Raw genomic sequence first — 25,277 nt, 5'->3', positions numbered from 1 at the left:
ACCCATGCGAACATGGGGAGAACATGCAAACTCCACACAGAAACACCAAGTGACCCAGCTGGGCTACATAAAAATGCTAGTAATTATAAATTGATATTTCATGGGAGCTATGCTAATTTTTTAATTTGCAATAAGATTCTGTTAATATTAGTTAATGTATTTATTAACATGACAATATGTGTACAGAATTAATTAATCATGTAAATTTTCTCCGCTATTTTTTTAATGTTACCCTTTTATGCTCTCTCAATATATGTGCCTATTGCTGTTACTGTCTATTATGCCCATACCGTTTGTTTATTTTCTCTGTAAATCACTTTGTGGAAATGTGCTATATAAATAAATTGAACTTGAATTTCAACATTTACAAATACATTACATTTGGGTTAAAGTACATCCAGGAGGTTGTTATCACTGAATAAAGCCCCACAGACTCAAATGATGTAACATTTTATAAAACTTATTATTCTTTCATTAAATGCAAGCTGACAGGAATGAAAACAGCTCATGGAGTATACGCCAATTTGCTCATTATTCATTCATAAGATGGCACCAAACAGTCAACAGGTTCATGACATACAAGCTGATACAAATGTGGATGTACAGTATATTGATTTGAATGTATTCCCTTATTCAGCGGTTGTTATTTGGGAAACATACTTTGGATTGTCGTGATTGACCAATTAGAATTGAGTATCCGAGACAGCTGTGATAACATTAGTTAATGCAACAACAGTTAACAATGGTATTATAATGGTAAAGTGTTATTCATTTTCTTTCGGCTTAGTCCCTTTACTAATCTGGGGTTGCAACAGCAGAATGAACAGCCAACTTATCCAGCATAAGTTGCAAACATGCAAAGTCCACGCAGAAATGCCAACTGACCCAGCCGAGGCTCATTAACTAAAAATTAACTACATTAACTAAAAATTAACTATTGTACTTAATTAACATCAACAAGATGCATAATACTGTAAAAATGTTCCTCGCTTATTCATGTTGTTCAATTGAACATTGTTGTAAAGTGTTAACAAATTTCATTCTTCAGAAATTGTTGATGAATAAAGTCAACAGGTCAACGATTATTTAAAGAGAAATATGTTGTAATATTATACAGCAAATTACACTTTTGATCTATTAAATGAGCCCTTGCTGAAGAAAAGTACACATGCCTTTTTTTAATAAGAGAAAAACTTACTGACCCTAAATTCATTAATATTGTCAATCTTTATTGTTATGGCATGTGCAATGTGTTTAACTTTTTTTTCTCAGTGTATGTGTGTGTTGTGTGTGTTTATTAGGTGCTTTATAACGCAGCAGCCGTTCACTCTAGACTGCAGCAATGGGACAAAGCCAGGGACATTTTGCGGGCGGCCTCGCAGGAGAGAGGAGCAGGCCGGAGCAACCTGATAGACACGGCCCTAGAGGCTATTTCTGTAAGTCTTAGAAACCTTTTGATTGCATTTTGCTGATAAAGTATCACAGAACATTGTACTCACTTAATTGATTCTGTCAATGGCATTTCAGAGGAAGGATGTTTTGGAGCCTCTTCTGCTTCCAGAGGGTGAAGTGTTTCGTCCCAGGAAACAGGAGGTAGACCAGCTGAAACCGAGGGACTTCTTGGGCGAAAAGCAAAGGTGATTTAAATCTTCACTCTGTATTGCAAGTTTTAATAGCTGTTTGAGTGTGGAAGTCGAATGCTGGATAAATATAATATAAACTAAATATTACAGACAATTAGATTAGAACAAACTGCTAAGAAAGGGTCTCGGTGTTTGGATTTCAGCTATCTGCACTGTCTTTTCCAATTACTTAAAGATTTAGTTATTAGAAATTATCTTCCCCTGTATTATATTTTCCTAAGCAAATATCTAAAACATCTTCAAAAACAAAGTGGATGTACTTGAGATGCAAAATGGAATAATTCTTTTTGTTTTCTTAGAAATTTAACAAAGTTTAGTGAGTTTAGTCTTTTAACAAGGACAAATATCTGTCTATTGTGTATAAACAGTCATTTTGTTCAATTTAAGTTCATTTAAGCAAATATTTGTCTTTGTTTTGATCATAAACTTGCTGATAATTTTGATCATTTTTACTAGAGGTGTGAACCTACACTGGTCTCAACAATTCAGTTCGGTTACGATTATCATGTCCTCGATCAGTTCGATATTTCGATGCATCACAGTGCATTGACAATGCTTTCCACACACAATTTAAAATTTTACTTCACAGCACAACAATTTTGTATTAATTTATACATATATTTATTTATTTTTTGTAAAACAATTTTGTCCTTTAATACAGTCAGATATATAAACTGTACCTTTAAAAACTCAAGTAAATGCACAGAATGACATGAGCATTTATAGCAAATAAACAAATGTCAATACCCCGGACGCTTTCTGAGTGTTGTCGAGCGAGTTCTTACACCCCAATGATTGGTCACAAGCTCAACAGAAAGGGCTGCGATTGGCTGTGATGCTGTTCACCGATGAAGTAACACTGATATTGGCAGCTTCGATCACAGCTGATCCATATGGATGGGAAGGAGGAAATTCAAGCTGTGATCACACTAGAGTTTGTCCATGCAAAATTCTGTCGTACGGCTCTGCGAAAAGGGGCAGGATTAAACAACATGTTTAGACATTTGAAAAAAAATTCTCGATTGGTCTCACGCAGTCAAGTGATGCGGTTTCGCTGGTCAAAGTTCACCAAGCTTAAACTTTGCACCGTAGCGAACTGTGAAACGTTACATATGAACTTGCGTTTCCGGTCTGACGCATTCGCGTGCGTATGAATGGAAGTCTATGGGGAGAAAAGTGCAGTGTGACCGCAGCTTTACTCTGCAGACACACGCTCGTGTCTGGATCTATAAGTTTGCTGTAACAGCTGAGAGGAGAGGAAACGTTACCTCATGCCAGAAGGTCAAAGGTCCACAGGGAGAGAGAGAGAGAGAGAGAGAGAGAGAGAGAGAGAGAGAGAGAGAAAGAAAAAGAAAAAGAAAGAAAGAAATGGAGTTCACTTTTATTTTCTCTATAACAGTGAAATAGGGGACTCTGCTGTAACTTCAGTGTCAGTAAAAGACTTACCAACAAACACACACGCACTAAATTGTGCACAGCTTCAGTGTTTTTAAGTAGATGGAGTGTTTTAATTACTCACGTTCGCCTCCCTCGCCATGGTAAGCTACCGCTATACAGCTCATATAAGATAAATGATGTCAGTACGTAATAACTGATTACGATCTATAACTGAACCGATACCGAATTGTCTTCGTCTGCATCGTGGTGCACCAAACAAACAATTATTCTTAACACCCCTAATTTTTACCGAAAACAAGATTGTTTATCGCATCTAAATTCCTGCGTTTATGTTTTTGAGTTCACAATAAAACATCAAAGTATAAAAATACTAAGAACAACACTTTCTTTTGCAGTGTGATCAGAAAGTACAGTAAAAGCTATTTCCATATTCTGAGATGTTTGAGTTATTCAAACTTTAAGCTATTTTATTCATACCAAACATATTGACATACTGTGTTCCCAAATTATTCATAAAATATTGGTCAAACATAGGTCAAAGGTCTTAAATAGTTTTAAATGTGCATAAAAAGCACTACTACCCATAGATTTTTTATTTTAGCTTATTTGAATGCTTGTTTTTCTTCATTTCAGTACAATCACATCGATGACCACTTTACAACTGTTTTTATTGATTGCATATCAAACATTCATTCATTCATTTTCTTGTCGGTTTAGTCCCTTTATTATTCTTGGGGTCGCCACTGCGGAATGAACCGCTAACTTATCCAGCACATGTTTAACGCAGTGGATGCCCTTCCAGCTGCAACCCATCTCTGGGAAACATCCATACACACTCATTCACACTCATACACTACGGACAATTTAGCCTACCTAATTCACCTGTACCACATGTCTTTGTGGGGGAAACCGGAGCACCCGGAGGAAACCCACGCGAACACAGGGAGAACATGCAAACTCCACACAGAAACGCCAACTGGCCCCGGCCGAGGCTCGAACCAGCGACCTTCTTGCTGTGAGGTGACAATCTGAATCATGTTCTCTGAAACTAAACTCTTATCTCAGGTCATCACTTCCATGATTCCAAATGATGACTTCAGAGGTTTCGACCCTCTCAGACCACAGGTATACAAAAAAACTGTCATGCTACACGTTTAACATTTTATCTTATTCATGTCTTTTAATTTCTAACTAGACTTTACTGATTTATGTATTTTTCTGCAGAAACCGGGCTACTATGAGCCAAAGGTAGAAGATGGCCAGTATGTATTCAATTTACAGATAATATTAAACTAGACTGTATCAAGGCAAGCTTGATGCCTTTTGGGTGAACTGCCCCAAAAATGTAAATTCTGCCATCATTAGTTATGTTTCTATCCAAAAATGCAAATAGATATATGGGCAAACCTGGAATATTGCATAAAACATTTGTAAATAAGCACCGTTTCCATTCAATGAGTCGAATGAGTTTCAGATGTATTACAATGTGGTTCATTAGTTTGTCCATTATTGCTGTCCTATAATGCCCATGTTTATTATTACATCATGATGTCAAAACAAAATCACATGATTTTTTTTGATTTGCATACTGGAATTATTCAGTAAAAAGGTTTCTAGGGTAGTTGATGCACCGTTTTTTTCTTATTAGATAAAAAGTTTAACCCACTGAGTTGTGTGATTGGATTTTTTCAGCCTGATCTCATGAGAAAACGTAAAATATTTACGTTTTGTCAGTTTAGTGGCTAATTCGTACGAATTCGTAGGAGTTCAGTCGTACGAAATTGTACGATTTTAAAAAGGAGGCATAGCACCTAACCCCACCCCAATCCCAACCGTCATTGGGGGATGAGCAAAATCGTACAAAAATGTACGAATTAGATCGTACGAATTCATAAGAATTAGCCACTAAATCAAAAAGTTACGAATTGCCATGAGATTGTGTTAGGATTTTTTATACGCATTTTTTAAATTCATGCGTTTCTGGCATTTCTTAAGCATTTTAATGCAATATTCTAAAATGCGCATAAAAATAGCTTGATGGAAACAGCTATTTATTCACCCTTGACTCACTTACCTGCAAGTGTGAAGTTTTTGTTCTGTTGAGCACAAAGGAAGATATTTTGAAAATTATTAAAAACCGGTAACCAATGACATCCCTAGTAACAAAAACGTCAACATGGAAGTTCATTCTTCAAAATATCTTCTTTTTTGTTCAGCAGAATAAAAAATCTCAAACTGGTTTGAAACAAGCCAGTGTGGGTGAGTAAATGATGGCAGAATACACTAAGGTGATCTGTTTTATTTTATGCCAATGGAATTTCTTTTTAATTAAGCTCTGTATTTATTGTTGCATAGAGACTCTCGTTACATGATAACGAAGAGTGCGTATGTGGCTAAAGGAGCAGGGGAGCTGACGGTGCCCGCTGGAGCAGAAGTGTTTGTGTATAGCGATGACGACAGAGATGGACTGGCAGTGATTATTTATGATGGAAAGGTGGGATTATATTTCTTTCCAAAATTTTTATGAAGAATTACTGGGGATTTGCTGTAGAACAATGAGTCTCACTTTATAATTATAGTTATTTACAAAAGCAAAGAGTGAAAATGTGTGAAATAATAATATAGAATAAGACGTATAGCCATTTTCAAATGTACATTCCATTGAAGCAAGGACTTGCTTACTGTGTCTAAATTGGGATATACTTTGGTATGTCAGAACAGAGACTTTTTGCTTTACTCTGATCGAAAATGAATTGTTGTAAGGTGGATTAATGAAGAACCCTTTAGTTTAAATCAACCGCTACATATAGTTTAGCATTATTCTACTCTGAAAAAAATTATGTCTGCAAAATTGATGCAAACTATTTATGTGTTGAATTTAACAAACAATTTAAATTTAGTAATGTTTAACTTTAATTTATTTGTTTAAAATCAGCCCAAATAAATTGTTCACAACAACTTAACTTAAAAAAAGGAGTAAATCCAAGGAATCATCTTAGAATAATTTTTTGTGTGTACTTGAGGCTTTCTCCACAGCTTTAAAGAACAAACATTGTTTTTATATTTTAGCAGATCTGGGATCTAGAAAGTCTCTAAGGCTTAAAGCTTGTCTCTTAGACTAATCCTGGATAAAAGAGATGTCATCTGCCTTTTGAATACTGAAGTGTTTTACAAATGTACATATTAAAGTTGAATGTACATGCCCTTATTTTATTTGTATAATGGAAGGATTTATATGAGGAGGAGGATATGACTGATGGATATTATATTGTTACTCATAAAATGTGTTGTCATGTTCTGCACTAGAAAAAGTTCAATAAAATTTTATATAAAAAGAATAACAGATTTTTTTTATTTTTTAAATGTCAGAGAGGCCTGGTTCCCAATTTCCTGCTTGAACCGATGGGCAAGAAAAACAAGGGTAAAAACAAGCGAATTGTAAGTGTTCTGTTTTTTAATCTCCTTTTATAAACCTTTTCATTTCCCATATGCTTTATGAGTTTGAGTTTTATTTGCCAAGGCTTATCCTGGCTTCCTAAATATGTTGAGATGATGTGAGATGCAGACCTTTATGGATGCAGACAGCTTTAAAAGCTTTTTAATTCCAGTTTAAAAATATGCTTACACACTGCAATCCACAGTGATTTGGCGAAGGCGGCACTCTGCCTCTGCACACTTTGTCAATTCCAATATAATATTAAGGAAACGAAAAGCAATCATGAAAATAAAAAGTTTACAGCTACTTGTTACCACTTCTGCCAGGGATGTGATGTTTAATTGAACAACAAAGTGCATCTGCATCCTTACTTGGCATGCTGTTGTTACAGTGACCTTGTTCTTTAATCTCTGATGTTCAGCATCTGAAATGAAGTTGTTATTGGTAGTAACATACTGAGTGCTTTTCTTTGCATATTCTTCGGAAGGAACTCGCCAATGGAATCCCACATCCACCAGCCTTAAAACCCCCCAATCGACCCCAACTTCCATCTCAACGGTCATTAGGTACAGAAAATGCTCTTCGTTTTTTTTTTGTACAATATATTTATTACTTTTCTGTATATTACAACAGATTACACAGTTACAGACTACTAATCATGTAGAAACAGCAAATATTTTACACCCTATTCTCCCTCCAATCAACTCATTCCCTAAAAAAAAAAAGCACAACAAGAACTAAACAAGAAGGGGAAAAAAGAGGGATATGTTTAAGTCAGGTAAAGAGTTTCCCAAGTCTATGTTTAGACCATGATACTACCTTACTCTCTCAGAGCTTGTTCTTGTTGTAGCAATACTGCCAACATTTACATTGTACTTTAGGAAGTTAGTAAAAGGTCTCCAGATATCCTCAAACACATTTAGTCTCTTTTTGACATTGCTGTGATCTTTTTCATTGACATATGTGATGCCATTTCTTTAATCCACTTTCCAATTCTGGGTTTATTTATATTTTTTCAAATTAAAAGCAATGTAACGTTTAGCTCATAAAATACACATTTCTATAAATCTGACCTCCAAAACACACTTTTAGATGAAAACAGACACATTCCCAGCAATCTTTTTTTGGTTTAATAGAGATCTAAACACTAATGGCTTGGGTAAAACAAGAGTAAACTGTCTGGGAAAATCTAGTATACGTCTAACAATAGTCCAAAAAGACACTAGTCATCCAGTACACAGAAATGAATGACTACACTTGTAAGTCTGTCTGATCTGTCTATTTTGATGACTAGTCTATTTTTGGACTATTGTTAGACACATTTCAGATTTATTATTATTCATTTCATTATTAAGCACAAAATTGCTTGGTGTGTTCAAAGTGAATCAGATTTTTTTGATGATGATGTAGTTAAAGTTGTTTTTATTATTGAAAAAAAAATCAAATGCATGTATTATTTATTATTATTATTATTTTAAAATATATTTATTAATATAATACTGCATGGAAATACAGTGTCTGTGTTTAAAGAGGCAGTTTACCCAAAAAATGAAAACGTACTCGCCATATATTGATCCTCAGGTGATTCTAAACCTCTGAGTCTCTTTTTTCTGCTTTTTTCTGTTGAACGCAGAAGAAAATATTTTGAGGAATGTTGGAAACCAGTAACCACTGACATCCATAGTAGGAAGAAAGATGACTGTAGAGGAATTATTTCTGAAGCATATCTCGAGAAGCAAGATTTAAAGTTAATTCTGATGATTTGCTCATGTTAATTGGTTTTAAATTTATTCAGCGTTTGTTCTGCAAATGTGCCCAGGTCCACTTACATGAAAAAATAATGTAGTAATTTAATGTAAATACAGTATTTAAATATTTAAAGCACTATACAGCTATAGTAATATAACATATATATATATATATATATATATATATATATATATATATATATATATATATATATATATATATATATATATAAATACATTTCCCAGGGGGTAACTTTTAGTGTAGTTAAGCTACAATTAATTAGAATAGCTAATAGCTTTGCTCACTACATTTTGCAAGTAGCTTGTCCAACACTGGGACGAAAAGTCAATGGATAATGGTTTTCAAATTCCTTCAAAATAGCATTTGTGTTCATCAGAGGGGTGACACAGTGGTTCAGTGTTTAGCACTATTGCCTGTTGCTGGTTCGAGTCCAGGCTGGGTCAGTTGCTATTTCTGTGTGGAGTTTGCATGTTTGCATCACCCCGTGTTCATGTGTTTCCTCCGGGTGCTCCGGTTTCCCCCACAGTCCAAAGACATGCATTATAGGTGAATTGAATGAACTAAATTGGCCGTAGTGTTTCTGTGTGGATTGTGTATGGATGTTTCCCAGTACTGGGTTGCAGCTGGAAGAGCATCTGCTGTGTAAAACATATGCTGGATAAGTTGTCGGTTCATTCCACTGTGGTCACCCCTGATAGATAAAGGAACTAAGCCGAAGGAAAATGAATGAATGAATGAATGAATGAATGAACAAATAAATGTGAAACTCTAAGAGCTTTGGAACAAGCGGTGAGTGACAGAATGTTCAATTTTGGGTTGACTATCCCTTTTTTTAGCACACACTCTAAAACATTGTGTAGTGCACTTATGCGCAGTCATCTTTTCCTGTCTGTCCTTCAGCTTTACTAAAAATAAAAAAGCACAAATGAATGTACCACATGTTTCACCCTCTCTTCTGTAGAGCTGCACCCCTCCAGTGCTGGAGCTTCCCACACAACTCCTCCAACAACCAGCAGCTCCACCTGCATCCCTCCACAGCAGGTGAGTAATGGAGCACACTTCAAGAGGATGGAGGAATGCTGACCTTGGGGAAGGACAAATCATAAAACTAAAAGAAAAACTATATAAATTTAAAAAAATTTACATTTAAAATGAACAGATGTGAGGTCTATAAACATGGGTTTTACATTTGTGAGGTCTTTTAATCTTATATTTATGGTTACATCAGTGACGAGGCAACTGTCTGACTGTCTTTTTGGAAAGGTCAGTGAGGAGTCCATTACAGTAATCCAGCCTACTGGTGATAAAAGCATAAGTTTCTCCAAGTCCTTAATGGAGACAAAGCAGTTTGCTGATTTATTTACTGCTTCGACATGACTATTGAAACTCATACCTGACACCAAGATTCTTGATCTTATTTTTTGTTGTTGGACCCTTAGAGCCAAGATACGCATTCACATTGAGAACCTCATCTCTGTTCCCAAATGCAATGACTTTATGCAATGCAATGTTTTCTCTTCTTTAAACTTAAGAACTTTTTGGCACATCCAACTGTTGGGGTAAAAACTAAAAAATCTTGAATAGTTGCAAAGACTATAGGACTTTGAAAGTAATAAGATCCTGATTGACAAGTGCTGATCTTTCAGTTGTTCGCTTCTCTTCCATAGTGTATGTATGTGTAAGAGCCAACAATCTAGAGTGGAGCGGTTGATCTAAACCTTGTTTGCTTCTGCTGTCAAACAGAACTCATGTAGTCTTTACCCATAGTTCCAAACCCATTTTCAATTCAATTCAATTCACCTTTATTTGTATAGCGCTTATACAATGTAGATTGTGTCAAAGCAGCTTCACATAAAAGGTCACAGTAAATAGGAACAGTGTAGTTCAGTTTGTAGTGTTTCAGTTCAGTTCAGTTTAGCTCAGTTCAGTGTGGATTAATAATCACTAACATTTTACTCACCAATTTTACCTAAAATCCAGTTTCTGTTCTTTAAACTCATCATCATTGCAGCACAATTGGGTCCCAGCTGTTTTCTAGCTCTAAAACCATGTAATGGCACTCAATGAAAGCTTACTTTAGATATATCTATCGTGCTATGATGTTTTTATGCTCATTTGAATCAAGAACATTTGCTTTAAATAAATATCTGGATCTACTATATGGTTTACCGATGTTTAGTAAAACAAATCAAATTGCGCCCCAAAAGCTTAATGTATATACTGTTTACTGATTAAGTCTTTTCAGCAGTATATATGACTCTAGGCTGTCTGATTACATGATGCTGAACAGATTAGATGATCAAGTAAGTCACAGTTTTGTTTTCAGTTCAGTGCAGTTTATTGCTTGATATTTTTCTAATTCACCCCCCCCCCCCCCCCAAAAAAAAAATGATAATGCTATTAATAACTGTGTAAATCTGCATCCTTGTTTTTACCGGATGTGCTGTAAAGTCATGCACTTTTAGCTTGAGAGTGGGCACCGAGGTCCACATTTTTTCTCAGAGGTCCTTCGCTGGGTTACATCCTCTGTGCTCATATCTTACATGCTTCTGCAAATGTATTTTATCTCCCTGTCCAATTTGTCCAGCCTGAAAGCTAACATTTCTGACAGTATCATGAACTGTAGATGGAAATAGAAGCAGAGCATGATTAATGCAGCGGTCGTCATGGTTGATCTTTTGTGTGAGATGAGATCTTTTGAATGAGTTTTGTGACTCAGACATGAAGTGGAGTGGAGTGTTGAGGCAGCAGGCCTTTGATATGGCCTGATTCAGTCAGAAATACACCCAAGGGAACCAAAGAAAGCTGATAAAAATTTGAAGTGGGGACTATTTAAGGCCACTGTCTGGTAGAGAAACACGATTACCTTTTGACGAAACTTCGATCTGAATATGCAAATGTTGCACATGATAGGACTTGGTAATCGTCAAAAGGAGCTTTGAGATGGGGGGAAACTCAATTTTTTTCATTATTCCATATTCTTATATTACAATTTTAAATTTGCTTGGCTTATGCTATAAAAAAATCAGATTCAGGTGTATTTCGCAGTTGCCTCTGCTGTAACTTCCGATGTGACCCCTATTTTTCAGACCCAAATTTCATCCCAGGAGTCTGGATCAGTAGTAGTCAAGGTGCACTACACTTACACCATGGCTCTCCAAGTCCCTGCAGAAACTCCTTTCCGGGATCTGCAAGAGAAAATCGCTCAGAAATTAGGACAGCCTGCAATGAACATTCGCCTCAGGTAATATTGCAGACCTGCAGTCTGGCTGACCTGCTTTTAGTTGCCATAAATTCCCAGCGTTAAAGTATGTTGGAACTCTGGTCACATTTTTCTATTTTACAACCTCCCCCCCACCATCCCCGACGCATATGATTTCCTGTTCTCGCAGACACAGAAGGCCTGGCACCAAAGTACTAACACCCCTAAATGGTGATGATGGACTAGATTGCCTGGAGGGCGTTGCTGAATCAGGACGTGCCCAAATCTGGTGTCAGGTAAATGCAGTGATTTAGCACTTTTTGATTAACAGCTTTCAAGTCTTTTATAAGAGACAAGTACTGTACTGTTACTGTCACCAAAATAGATCACTGATATCTAGTTTTCAAAAAGGTTTCCCAAACACAATTTTTGTTTAAAATTAGTTAGACTATTTCTCGCCAGTGGTTGAGCTAGCGTTACTGGTCTGTACACTATTCTGGCAGTACCTCATCAGTGTTTACACTATTTAGAACTAACATGGTTATCCCTAGGTTAATCTAAACCCTAAGAAAATATAACCCCTGTTAAATAATGCTTCACATTTCACACTGTTCATACTTTATATATTTGATGCCTTTTCTGTCACTATTTGACATTTTCCTATTCAGACATAGAAATAGCTGTGTGCGATTGGCTGTTCATTGCTAGGAATCTAGCCGTAACATTCTAACGCCACATCTTTTCAGATTGTATTTGACAGACAGGTTTGGTAAAGCTATGTGGTGATAACAAAGCAAAAATGATGCTAAACCTGCTTTGATGTGGGTTTTCAGAACCACAGGTATTAGGAGGTGCCTATCCTCTGTTTTGAAATTGTGGTGTGAAGCATTTCTTTTTCCTGTGTTAAAAAACAAAAGAGTCAGCATGAGCTAGATGTTTCAGTGGACTTTAATTCATTATTGTGACATTTTCAGTTAAAATTGAATATTGAGGGTAAGGGCGGAGAGGAGTGCTGGAAGATTTTGTGTTATTGTTGGTAGTCGTATTAGGAATGCTTTTTCAATGCGGAAGTAGATTTTGTTTACCAAGGTAAACTACTGTTTTTTCCTCCATGGATTAATTTATTAATTAGTGACCCTGGAGTCCATAAACCAGTTATAAATGTCTGAAATTGACAGGTTTCTGAATAAATAAGCTTTCTATTGATATCTGGTTTGTTAGGTTAGGATAATACATGTATGGCTGTGTGATTTGGGGGAAAATATCTACTTGCAATTTTTCTGACCCATTTTGATCTGCGATTTAATTTTATAGTCAAGCTTCAGCTCAATAATCTGTATCGTAGCTTCTTACTGCTAAAATGCAGTGAGTGTGAGTTTAAAAAAGGAACTGAAAAGATTATTATTTAAGTTATTTAAACATTTATTATATTTAGTTTTTAAATAAACACTAATTTTTCTCTAGAGAAAACAGTAAAGACAAATAAAATGACCTTACCTTTCTGTAAACAAGTTGAACTCAAATTAGTAAGGTGCTTTATCTTATTATACAAACGAAACAAAAATATATATATATATAAAAATACAGAACACTCAGCAAATATGGCTGACAAGAGTCTTTCTGTAGCTTATATTGTCTAAAACAAAAGAATTATCACAGGTGCTACACAAAATATCTTGACGTTAAATGTACAGCTGTGGTACTCCAAAATGGCTAAAATAGGTGCAAAATGAAATAGTATATCTCCTATTCTGCATTTACGGAGACCGTGTCTTTAGCGAGGTAGTGCGTTATGGCATTAGTTATCTCCTGGGTAGGGTTGCACCAGCTGTTTATAAGTTCTTACTTAAACTGGAAGGTAAAGTCCACACTAGGGGCTTTGTAACTACTAGCTAATTTGTGACAATTTTTTTTAAGACTAATTTTGTTGAAGCAAACAGTAGTTAGTAGGTTGTAAGCTCTCCATAAAGTCAAAGCGGCAAATGCCATCATCCCACTCGTCTGCGCTTTCCTCACCTTAAGAATGCAATATAAACTAACAAGATAAATTTGTCAATTTAGATATTTTTTTTAAGTATAATAAACTTGGGTTTAGCTGTGTGAAAAGACCTTATAAATTGTTTAAATTGTTTAATATTCTCTGAGGAAAATAACACTGATCACTCTGTCCTGTTATGAATGAGTTTTATACTATTTTTAATCAACTTTTTTTCCATCTCATCCTAAGAATGAGGACCCTCTGGCCAACAGGACCATTCTCTATCAGATGGTGGCACTGTATGATTACAATGCGCAAGGCCCAGAGGATTTGGAATTCAGTGAAGGCGACACAATTGACATTCTCAGTGAAGGTACGCAAACAAAGGGGTGCCTTTTTATCATAGCAACATTAGAATTTAGCTTAAATGCCAGTGTTGTTGTAAGAAACCATTTGTTTTAATTCATTTTGCAGTGAACGAGGAGTGGTTAGAAGGGCATGTTGCTGGACATATCGGCATCTTCCCTCAAAGTTTTGCTCATCGTGACACAGACAGCGTCAGTAGGGCATCAACAGACTGACACAGCCTTGAAACATGTGACTATACAGTATGAGCGTTCAGTGAACTTTCTTATACGGTATGAGACGTCCATCTGTTGAAAGTAATGATCGTATTTATCATACGTTTTCATTTTTATTTTTTAATGCCAAAACGTACCTACATTGTATTTACAGTAACAAAACGCTGGGTACCACACAATTTCTTTGTCGTTCCAACACAAATCAATTAGGTTAACTTAATTGTTTTTACTTTAAATGTATTGAACATAAAACAATTAAGTTGTCTTTAAAAAAACACTTAAGATACAGTTGAAGTCAGAATTAATAGCCCCTTTTGAATTTTTTTCTTTTTTAAATATTTCCCAAATGATGTTTAACAGAGCAAGGAAATTTTCACAGTATGTCTGATAATATTTTTTCTTATGGAGAAAGTCTTACTTGTTTTATTATGCCTAGAATAAAAGCAGTTTTTAATTTTTAACACCATTTTAAGGTCAATATATTTTTTCGTTAGTCTACAGAACAAACCATCGTTATACAATAACTTGCCTAATTACCCTAACCTGCCTAGTTAACCTAATTAATCTAGTTAAGCCTTTAAATGTCACTTTAAGCTGGATAGAAGTGTCTTGAAAAATATCTAGTCAAATATTATTTATTGTTATCATGGCAAATATAAATAAATCAGTTATTAGAAATGAGTTATTAAAACTATTATCTTTAGAAATGTGTTGAAAAAATCTTCTCTCCATTAAAAATAAATTTCTCCAAAAAAAAATAAACAGGGGGGCTAATAATTCAGGGGGGCTAATAATTCTGACTTCAACTGTATTTGTTGATTTAACTCATATTAAATTAGTAGTTTTAACAAGCACCAAAACATATTTTTGAGTGTTGAACATGATCACAATAACTTCAAAACATCAGTTTTGATAAATGATATAACATGAATTCTTCAATCTCCATATATTTTTCTTCTGTTCAGGTGAGTTTTCCAATTTAAATGTTCCTTGATTTATTTTTCCTTTTGCTTAGTGAGATTGCCCATCTCTTTAAGTGCTTCTAACAGAAAAATAATATCATTCGGGACTTTAAGCTCTCTATAATATATTACATACATTAAAATGCTACAGGAACACCTACTGGATTTCTGTGTACACAGGATGCCAAATGGGAACTCTTGGCTCTCTTTACAGAGTGAGCTCATTTAATATTAATAGAAAAGAGAGCGAGTTTCAGATACTTTTTGAGATCACAAAAGAGTGTGGCTGAAGGCCAAATCCCGAGTTTTAAATAGCGCTTTATGGAACACCGGCTCTAGTTTACATCATTACCACCCACCTCTTCTTAACCTGCAGCTGACACGTTATCTATCATATACAAACTGAGCAGCAGAACGAGAAGATTTAACTTGCATCACAGCAATACAGTACACACCGCTGGCAGATTTTATTTCAGACTTGGTCAGATGTCATAAAATGGCTTTTAAATCAACCCTGTCCTGTAATGGGAGCTGAATACACCTCAGCGAGGTATATCCGTAATGCAGTGTTTAATGGCGTGTGTGCTCTGTCAGACTGGGCACTGGGGCATGGCACTGCAGCACGCCATCTCTCTGCTCTTTTATATTGCTGTAATTATGGGGTTGGCAGAGCCCAGCGTGACGCACATTTCCCTCAATTCCCATTAAACATCCCGCTATTAATCAAAGCCGTACTGCATTCTGACCCAACGTTTACAGAACAGTTCTTCCCCTCCTACCGTCTGTCCCTGATTCGTGCTTGTTGTAGAGTGAAATTTTGTGTTGTGTTGTAAACAGTGTTGTATATGTGTCAAGAAGTTATATTGTTTAACATGTTTCAGTGCGAAGACAACCCTCTGTCAGTTTTTTTTTTATTGGGGGTGTAAGTGAATTGTATTATGGTCTAGCGCAGCCAACGGTGGCGATTTAATGGCTTTGACAGCACAACCAGTCATAAATGTTACGTGTTTATTCAGTTCATCACCTGCTCGGCTCTCAAAAGATTATGTGACGCTCTTTATCCAGACAGTAGAGCATAAACTGGTCAACTACTGCAGGTGATGCAGGGGAAAATCTGAAGTTTGTTTTAAAGGGTTAGTTCACTTGAAAATTAAAGTCTTCTCATCATTTACTCACTCATTTAGTCTTCAGAACACAAAGATATTTTGATGCGTTTAAAGATGAACATGAACCTTTTTATTTCCCACTGTCATCTGAGGTTTACATAATGTTGTTAAGATTTTTACATTAAAAAATCATCACATATCAGTTTTGTTCTGCCTGTTTTAACTCTCCAGTTTGAATTTTTAATACTGTTTCTAAGTATAAAGTACAGCTGTGTGTAAAATTCTACTTCTGTGTTTGGATGCTGCTGTAATTTAGGTCAAAAACACTTAAATACTCCGTACATATAAAACAATATGGAATAACAGACAAAGCAATAGCCATCGCATATAATAATTATAATAATAATGTTTAATGGGTTGTGACTAGAAGGGCTGCTGCGTATATGCCGGAATAGTTGGTGGATCATCTCCCCGTGGCAACCTTTGAAATAAAGACTAAGCTGAAGGACAGTGAATGATTGAATGAATATTAATAATAATGTTTCCCAGTACTGGGTTGCGACTGGAAGGGCATCAAGTAAAACATATGCCGGAATAGTTGGTGGTTCATTCTGCTGTGGCGACCCCTGATTAATAAAGCGACTAAGCTGCAAAGAAAATTAATGAATGAATGTAGTAATAATAATAATAAAAATAAAAATATTCAGATATTGTGTAAATAGAGAATGAAATTTTATCTGACATGGCCTGGAACTTCATTAAAAATAATGTTCATCCACTTTCTTAATGTTGGGATCTAAAGGAAAGCAATGCACAGATATATTATAGACAGTTTGGCACTGCACCATGTCCTGTTGTCTTCGAAGCCATGTTTATCCTTTGGTTTTTGCATAGATCTGTGTTTACCTCTCATTTCTTTCTGCTGCATGCTTGACTAGGTGGGTGGAGCTTAAAATGCAGTATCAAGCAGGCTCTGATCTGTTATGCGGAGGCTGGGTTTAGACACACTAGCCTATACCGTAATAGAGTTGTTTCGGCCGATTGTCCTCAATTTAAACAGTTTTTAAAAAACAACAAGAATGTGTTTGTTCTTAAATCGTTCTAAAATGCCTCTTTTTGATAACAAAAACATAACTAATTGCTGAAACATAATTCTACTTCAGACATTTCTTTCAAACTTTGAAAAACGTAATTTTTTTCACGTAATTAGAGCTGTAGAGCTTAACTTTTTGATCTTAGGTGAAAAATCGAATTTATTATTCCAATAGATTAATAGCTCCAGAAAAAAGTCCACGGGGAGTGTGTGTGGATGGGGGGTGGAGGGGGGTGCGCTATCACCACAATGGGGAAGTTCCAGAGTAAAATGAGAAAATATGATACACCGGTGTTTTGGAATATGGAACTGTCTTTACGCTGTTTTAATCTGTCTTTTATTCCTGTTTATGTTAAGCACTTTGAATTGCCACTGCGTATGAAATGTGCTATATAAATAAACTTGCCTTATGCCAGTAACTTACACAATTGCAGCCTATATTACAAAAAAAATGTATTACATATATTTTTAGGGTAATGACTAAGGCCAGACAGGATGTACAGAATTTTTTTTCTCAATTTCTTTGCAGAATTTGTCAAAAAAACGGTGTGGATTTATGAAATGATTTTGGGATAACGTAACTAAACACTTATATGAAATAAAAAATAATGCCGTTTTAACTTTAATTTAATATTTACAATGCAAATCCAATTAGATCCACATATTTGGTAAACAAAGCAAGTCTCTCAGATAATATATAATATATCTATCTCTTTACAAGACAAAATGAGACCCAATGATTGGCTGAATATCTGCGTATTTCTGCTTGTGCAGATTCCGTGTGGGTCTAATGACTTCTTAAAATATGTCACAGACATTCAATGCTTAATTCTAAAATCTCAATAGAAGATTTTTGTCTCACTACAAACATTTTTAAGGATCAAAGCTTTGGGTGAATAGATTTTCAATGGAAAGACTTTAAAAAAATGCTTTGTTTTCTGGAAAGAAGATGAAAAGAAGTGTTATGAATTTGAAAAAACAATGAGAATGAACAAATAATCATAACTCTTTATTTTGGGGAGAACTAACCTTTTAAATCAAACTCAAACCATCAATTCCCAAAACACTCAGACATGATGTCAGTAGGAAATAAAAGACAGGAAAATATATCTGGTTTTCCAACGCCTAATTGAATTTCTGGCAGACATTTTTGGAGCACTGCTGAGTGTATATTTGTTAAGGGAGTCTGTAATTATGCGTGACTTACAGCTGAAGCATAGTCTGCTCTCTTCTGCAATGCATAAAGATCAATGAGCATCTCTATTGTCTCATTTAGGCCCATTAATTGTTCATTAATTTCTGCCACCATGCTCTGATGCCAAGAGCGCTAATTGCTAATTAGCAATGATTTTGACTCTTTTGCTGCAATGTCACCATCTTAAATCGATGTGTTGGAGACCAAGAAGGACAATGAAAAGCTATAGTTTAGTTTAGTTTTATATTCATCTTCAACCTACCCTTTTTAAATCAACTATTGATGCGAGCGTAATTTATTTCTTTATTATGTTTTATCCACATTTATTATCCTGAATTTCTGTTTCATCAGTATTATTACTTCTGTTGTATTTGTTAAAATAGCTTCAATTTATTCAGCTATGGCCTTTGTGGCTGTCTAAAGAGCACTACATTAAAACTGGATTGGGTCAAAGCACATACACTTGAAAAGGATGAGGTTAAATACAGCAACAGCTTGTCCATATGAGTATATTAATAGCTCTCAGGAAGACTATGGTCAGTAGTGGACGTCGGCTGACAGGCCTTTCTAATACCTCTTTATGAGCTTAGAGGATGACACGTGTGTTTTAACCGAGCACAACAGTGCAGCCTAAAGCCCTGCTGGTTGCCTTTGGTACATCACACATTGGCTGAATCAGTATAACATGAGGACAATTGTTATTGTTTATACAAAACAATTCATGGATCACATGATTCACAAGAGTGAATTGTGCTGCTTTTCCCAACAGATGCATTACAGGATGCACAGAATTGAATTCTCACAACACCAACCAGATTTGAGCAGAGTTGAGTTGATATGATATCTCTCTCTTTGTACAGACACACAGGATTAGAGAGCTTCAGGTATAAATGGAGCACTCCTAAATGAAGCACACACACATGCATGCGACCAAACACTGCCCTCATTTTGTAAATCTGTTCAAAACAGCTTCCTCTTCCTAACTTAAGACGTCAGCGGAGAGATTGAAATGTTCAAGCTTCTAACATTTCATCTGCACTGGTGGAAAGGAATGAAATTGTCAGTCGGAATCAAGTTTGTCTTGTATTAGTCGTGACTAAAAAATTATTTGGGTCACTACTGTTGAGTGTTTTTCCTCCATTTAACTGCGGTCTGGAATGCTTCGTTCTGATTGGTCAGTTTTAGCATTGGGAGGTTGAATATTTTTGATCTCTAAATTGGATGTTCCACCGCTGCCCTTAGCAACACAATCCAGCAACTTTCATGATATAAGAGGCTGTGTGGAAAAAAATGTGTGCATTTATTATTTTGTCACAGCTTGTAAAGATACTTAAACAAATGAGACTCTTACTGATTTCCAATGTTGTCTATGAAAGCCTGTGTAGACTTTTTTTGAGAAGACCTTGGGATATTATGCGTAACACAAAGTCCAATTTATGTCAAAGTTTAATTCAAAGTGTAGCGTAATATGGCTAGATCTACACTCACCGGCCACTTTATTAGGTACACCTGTCCAACTGCCCATTAACACAAATCTCTAATCAGCCAATCACATGTCAGCAACTCAGTGCATTTAGGCATGTAGATATGGTAAGACGATCTGTTGCAGTGCAAACTGAGCATCAGAATGGAGAACGTGACTTTGAACGTGGCATGATTGTTGGTGCCAAACGGGATTTTCTCGCACAACCATCTCTAGGGTTTACAGAGAATGGTCCGAAAAAGAGAAAATATTTAATGAGCGGCAGTAATGCCTTGTTGATGCCAGTGGTCAGAGGAGAATGGCCAGACTCTAGCTGATAGAAAGGCAACATCACAGCCTACCTGAGTATTGTTGCTGACCATGTCCATGTCTTTATGACCACAGTGTACCCATCTTCTGATGGCTACTTCCAGCAGGATAACACCATATCATAAAGTGTGAATTACCTCAGACTGGTTTCTTAAACATGACAATGAGTTCACTGTACTCAAATGGCCTCCACAATCACCAGAGCTCAATCCAATAGAGCACCTTTAGGATGTGGCAGAACAGGAGATTCATGTCATTGATGTGCAACCGACAAATCTGCAGCAACTGCGTGATGCTATCATGTCAATATGGACCAACATCTCAGGAATATTTCCAGTACCTTGTTGAATCTCTGCCATGAAGGATTACTAGTAAGGTGTACCTAATAAAGTGACCGGTAAGTGTATATATTTTATAGTCTCAGATGATCCATATGATGTTTGCAATCCCATATTGCTAATCAGATATATTCAGATGCTTTCTTAACTGCTATTCTTGTTGCTGTCATTTTGTAGTATTTTTATTAAGAGGAAAGAGTACACATATTTTCTGTTTTGAGTGAACTATTCCTTTTGGTGCAGACTTGGTAATGCCTAAATATCTAACAATTGTGTCCAACATTTGGGTCCACACGTGTTAAACTTGCTGCAAGGCCAGGTGTTTTTATTTTTGAGCAGACACTTTATGCTAATCTAAAAAGTAATGGTTCATTACAACTCATACAAATCAACATTCATGCTGTTGGCTAGTTTGTAATTTTTGAGTTTTACAAAGAGAGTAATAATGCACAGATTTTCCTTTCTGGTTTTATGTTTAGCCCTAGCTGTAAGTATAAAAAGTTAAGATTAAGTGGCTGAGCCGTCCACAGTGTTTTCCAATGAGAAACACTTACCATTGCAAACTTTTACGTTATGTCCCCAAATGCGCAATGATCTTTGCCAAACGGCTTATTTTTCAATTGATTAACGTCAATAGCCCGGCGGGCCTTGAACATTAAAAATAGCTCACGCGCAGGAAGGATGTGGTTTTAGTTCGTCCAAATGCGTTCCTCACAGTTGTTTGTTCCTAAGCAACAGAGGCGCCTCGCGCGTGCGTCATTTCCTCCAGAGCGCCTGTGTTGGTATCTCACTACGGACTCAGTAGTAGCGACAAGAAATCCGAGCGAGACGCACTGACCACGCGCGCTCCTTCTCCTAGCGCCCCTGCCAAACTTCAAGCCATTTGTTTTTCTTTTTTCTCCGCGCAGGACGCCTCTCACCACCCGGTTCTCGGCGTGCATCGTGTTATCTAAAGGATTAAAGTCACTACTATTAAGGACGTCAAATCCTCGTGGGACTTAATTCGGGTTTGTTGTTTGCCTCTGGAAAGAACTGTTGACTTTTCCCTATTCTAAATAGCGTTTAAAGTGATTTTAAAACAAATTTCGTTAAAAACGAAAAGTTTGGGAACTGTATTGCACTAATTAGTCTCTCGTGCTGTTATCTTGAGCGCGCGCTCGCTCGCAAACGAAGACTTGACTCGGCATGGCTGGACTCACCACGGGTTTAACGCACGAATCGCGATGCATTTCTGTTTTTAGAAAGAGAAAGTGACCATGCTCTGTTCCTAATGCCTGATGTGAAATCCCCCTGTGGTTTTGAGGTGTCTGAGAATGAGCACGGATCTGGAGCGCGCTTCCCTCAAGTCGGGCGCGAACTCGCTGGGCTCCGGTGGCCGCACGCTCTCCGTTAACGTCAAGAAGTTGCACAACGCGCTCAACGTGCTGCTCAACGACTTCGAGAGGGAGCAGTTTATCCACTGTCTCAACGTTTACCACGCCAAGCGCAATGTCTTCGATCTCGTGCAGACTCTCAAAGTCATTCTCAACACCCCCCACAAGCGCCAACTGTTACCCATGCTGCGCCTGGTCATTCCCCGCTCGGACCAGCTTCTGTTCGACCAGTACACATCAGAAGGGCTTTATCTGAAAACGGATCTGCTGGCGGCCAGTGTCAAACATGAGTGCTCGGAAGACCTCAGCAGCACGAACGCGCACGCAGGAGCTTCCTCGGTGCACTTTCCGCCTCAGTCTGATCAGGCCGGTCCCAGTCACGGCTCTCTGCGCCCGGCTTCTGTTTTCAGCACCTCTGCTGAAGGGACAGCGCCCGCGCTCATGCTGGAGGCGCCGAGCGAAATCCGCCAGGTGACCCTGAAACGGAGCAAGAGTCACGAAGGCCTGGGATTCAGCATTCGGGGTGGCTCGGAGCATGGAGTTGGCATCTATGTGTCCTTAGTGGAGCCCGGGTCGTCCGCTGAGAGAGAGGGGCTGAGAGTTGGAGACCAGATCATGAAAGTCAACAACGTGGTGTTTGATCGAGTCACTCATGGAGAGGCAGTCAAGGTGATGTGCATGTAATCTCTGTGTCAGTGTGTGCTTTTGGCAGGGTATTTAAATCGTTCTCGTTCTCAGCCTGTTATGTGGAACAGTTAAATCTGAAATTATGCACTGTAAAAATGAATGGGCACCATTTGGAGACACCAGACTGCCAAAACACTGTGAGCTCATAGAAAACCCTCAAGAACAGTTCTCTGATTTCAGTTACTGCAGAGACTGTAAATGTTTCTGCTAGCAAACCTAGTATAAATGTATTATGAAGTATAAATGAAGAGTTTTAATGCAAATTAGAATTTTTTTTTCAGTCCAAGCCAGTTAATTTCTTTGATTCACAAAACAATGAAATCAATTATGGTAGAACTGAATTAATATAAAAGCTTTAGTTAGTTAAAACCAAACTATAGAATTATATTGTTTGTTTCTTTATAAAATAAAAAATGAAGAATCAAAACAACTGAACAATGATAGATAGACAGATACAGTGCTCAGCATGTATGAGTACACTAAACAAATCTCTCATTTAAATTAATATTTACTATAGGATGCTTTACAATATCATATTTGTGCATCAACATTAGTTTAGTCAGTACTGAAACCAAATCTGGAGCTTATCTAACAAAAATACTTAAAAAAAATATTAGTATAATTTTCAAAAATAGCAAAAATCAAGAGAAACAAAAAAATATACAATTTAGTTAATGTTGTAGTTTTTTTTTGGCAATATTTTTCATGAATTTAATTGTATTATTTTTCAATTTCTAAATATGTTTGGTGACTAAACTATTGTTTTATTTAATATATCTGTTTAATAAATCGGTTTTGTTCAAATGCACCAATATATATTACCCATATTCACTAAGAAATGGATAAAAATATTAATTTTCAAAATGGGGTGTACTCATGGTATTTATCCTGAGCAAGATAGATAGATAGATAGATAGATAGATAGATAGATAGATAGATAGATAGATAGATAGATAGATCATGTAAAACAATGCAGATCAATTAAGTTAAAAATAAACTAAAAACAAAAAATGACAAAGAATTGAATCTATAAATATAGGCGTGTTAAAAAATGACCGTGAGCAATGTATTTAGTGTGTACAGATGCTTTAAGTGCTACTTTTGTTCTGTTATGATTTTGAATAAAAAATGTATCATTTATTTAATTAATAATCCCTTTTATTTTTTTTGATAAAAAGTTTAACCAACAACATATAAATGTGCTTTTTTTGGGTACACACACTCCTGGTGGAGAATCGCTGTTCCCAAGAGCCTCAAACTGTGCCTCAAGTATCTCTTCAATTTTTACAGTGCTTTTGCACCAAACAGCCTCATTTGCTTTCCTCCCTCCTCTCATCCTATAAAGTCTGTAACCAGTGTCATAGGCCTGCAGAAAAATCTTTGGCCGCCGTCCCAGTCAGAGTAACTGGCTTTAGCAGGGCTAAAATCAATCTTTTATTTATTTTGCCCACTTGATTACACTGTACTGGGCACTAGCTTTTGGACTCAACCCCAATCTGGGCACAAGCACCAAGACTAAACTTTTTTTCATTTGCTCTCTCATCAAATGTTCCAACGCTACACTTAAAAAAAAAACATGTGTGCTTTCATTCATTGTGGGTTAAAAATGTAATTTCAGGAAATTGGATAATTTACTCACAAAGGACTTGTGGAGCTACAGCTCAGGCATTGTGAACAGAATTTGATGTATTGGTGTTTGATCAAGTGTAACGTCCGGATAAACACATGCTGAGATTTGCCTGTGATGGAATCTATTATCATCTCTAATTTTAGTTCTAGATTTGAGAGTTAAATCATAGGTTACATAACAATTGAAGCTTGTACAGTTTGCTGAAGAGCACTGACAGGCAGCCACCTCACTCTTACTTTCCTCTCCTCTTTGCTCGCTCACTCTCTCTCTCTCTCTGACTATTTGTGTGGGCAGATTCATTCTATGTTTGTTTTTTCTTTCTTTTTTTGAGTGTTCATGTTAGACTGCTGTGGGAAGTGCATCGTTTTTTTCCCCTCCTTTTTTATCGTCCTTGCTTTGTTGTTCTGCCTGTCTTACTCATGTCGCAATCTTGTTTTCCTGACAGAATTGAATCCACAAGCTAAAAAAAAGTGCAGAGAAAATAACAGTACGAGTCAGCTAGTTGCATGGAAGCTCTTTTGTGTTTGCACTATTCATAGTTTTTGCTTTCTGCCACTCACACAAGTATATTTGTTTCATAAGTAGTTAGAATAAAGGATGTTCAGAGCAGGGATGTCTCGATCAGGTTTTTTTGCCCTCGAGTCTGAGTCCGAGTTATTTGATTTTGAGTATCTACCGAAACCCAATCTAATACTTCTATAATGCATAAAAAAATGAAAGAAGAGCGAAAAAACAGATCCAGCATGTTCCTTATTTTTTATTTATTTCACTTCATTTCAACATTCAACAACTCTGTTAACAAACAAAGCACTTTTGTAAGGTTGCTTAAACAATCAAGTAATAAATAACATAAATTCATCACTTTTGTACTTTAGTGCAACAGTAAATGTATAAAAAAAGCTAATAAAAACAAACAGCACCTCAACTTACAATACCCGGAAGGCAATCCCAAGTGTACATATCTCACAGTTTACTATGTTTGCCAACTTTATAATACCTCTAGACCACAGACATACTTGTGCTTTTCGCTTCAAGCTGTTTCCATGTTCTACTTTGCCAGGATTCAACCAATAGCGTCTCTGCAACAAAGTGA

General features: G+C 36.5%; 2 protein-coding genes across 2 annotated transcripts; both read left to right on the top strand.

The window, feature by feature from the left end:
- The first annotated feature begins 546 nt into the window (after positions 1 to 546).
- noxa1 (NADPH oxidase activator 1) lies at positions 547 to 17,339 on the top strand. The gene is made up of 13 exons (XM_056456793.1): positions 547 to 600; positions 1,302 to 1,436; positions 1,528 to 1,633; positions 4,102 to 4,166; positions 4,266 to 4,303; positions 5,397 to 5,535; positions 6,411 to 6,479; positions 6,965 to 7,043; positions 9,209 to 9,288; positions 11,337 to 11,491; positions 11,640 to 11,745; positions 13,677 to 13,800; positions 13,902 to 17,339. The coding sequence occupies exons 1-13, from the start codon at positions 547 to 549 to the stop codon at positions 14,006 to 14,008; spliced, it is 1,257 nt and encodes a 418-aa protein (XP_056312768.1). The 3' UTR covers positions 14,009 to 17,339.
- Positions 17,340 to 21,324: 3,985 nt separating this feature from the next.
- LOC130228495 (whirlin-like) lies at positions 21,325 to 22,590 on the top strand. The gene has a single exon (XM_056456926.1). The coding sequence runs from the start codon at positions 21,808 to 21,810 to the stop codon at positions 22,549 to 22,551; it is 744 nt and encodes a 247-aa protein (XP_056312901.1). The 5' UTR covers positions 21,325 to 21,807; the 3' UTR covers positions 22,552 to 22,590.
- The last annotated feature ends 2,687 nt before the right edge of the window (positions 22,591 to 25,277 follow it).

Source organism: Danio aesculapii, chromosome 5, assembly GCF_903798145.1.
Source record: "Danio aesculapii chromosome 5, fDanAes4.1, whole genome shotgun sequence".
NCBI classification, from domain to species: Eukaryota; Metazoa; Chordata; class Actinopteri; order Cypriniformes; family Danionidae; genus Danio; species Danio aesculapii.
Note: the sequence above shows the minus strand (reverse complement) of the source record. Positions and strands in the feature narration are given on the sequence as shown.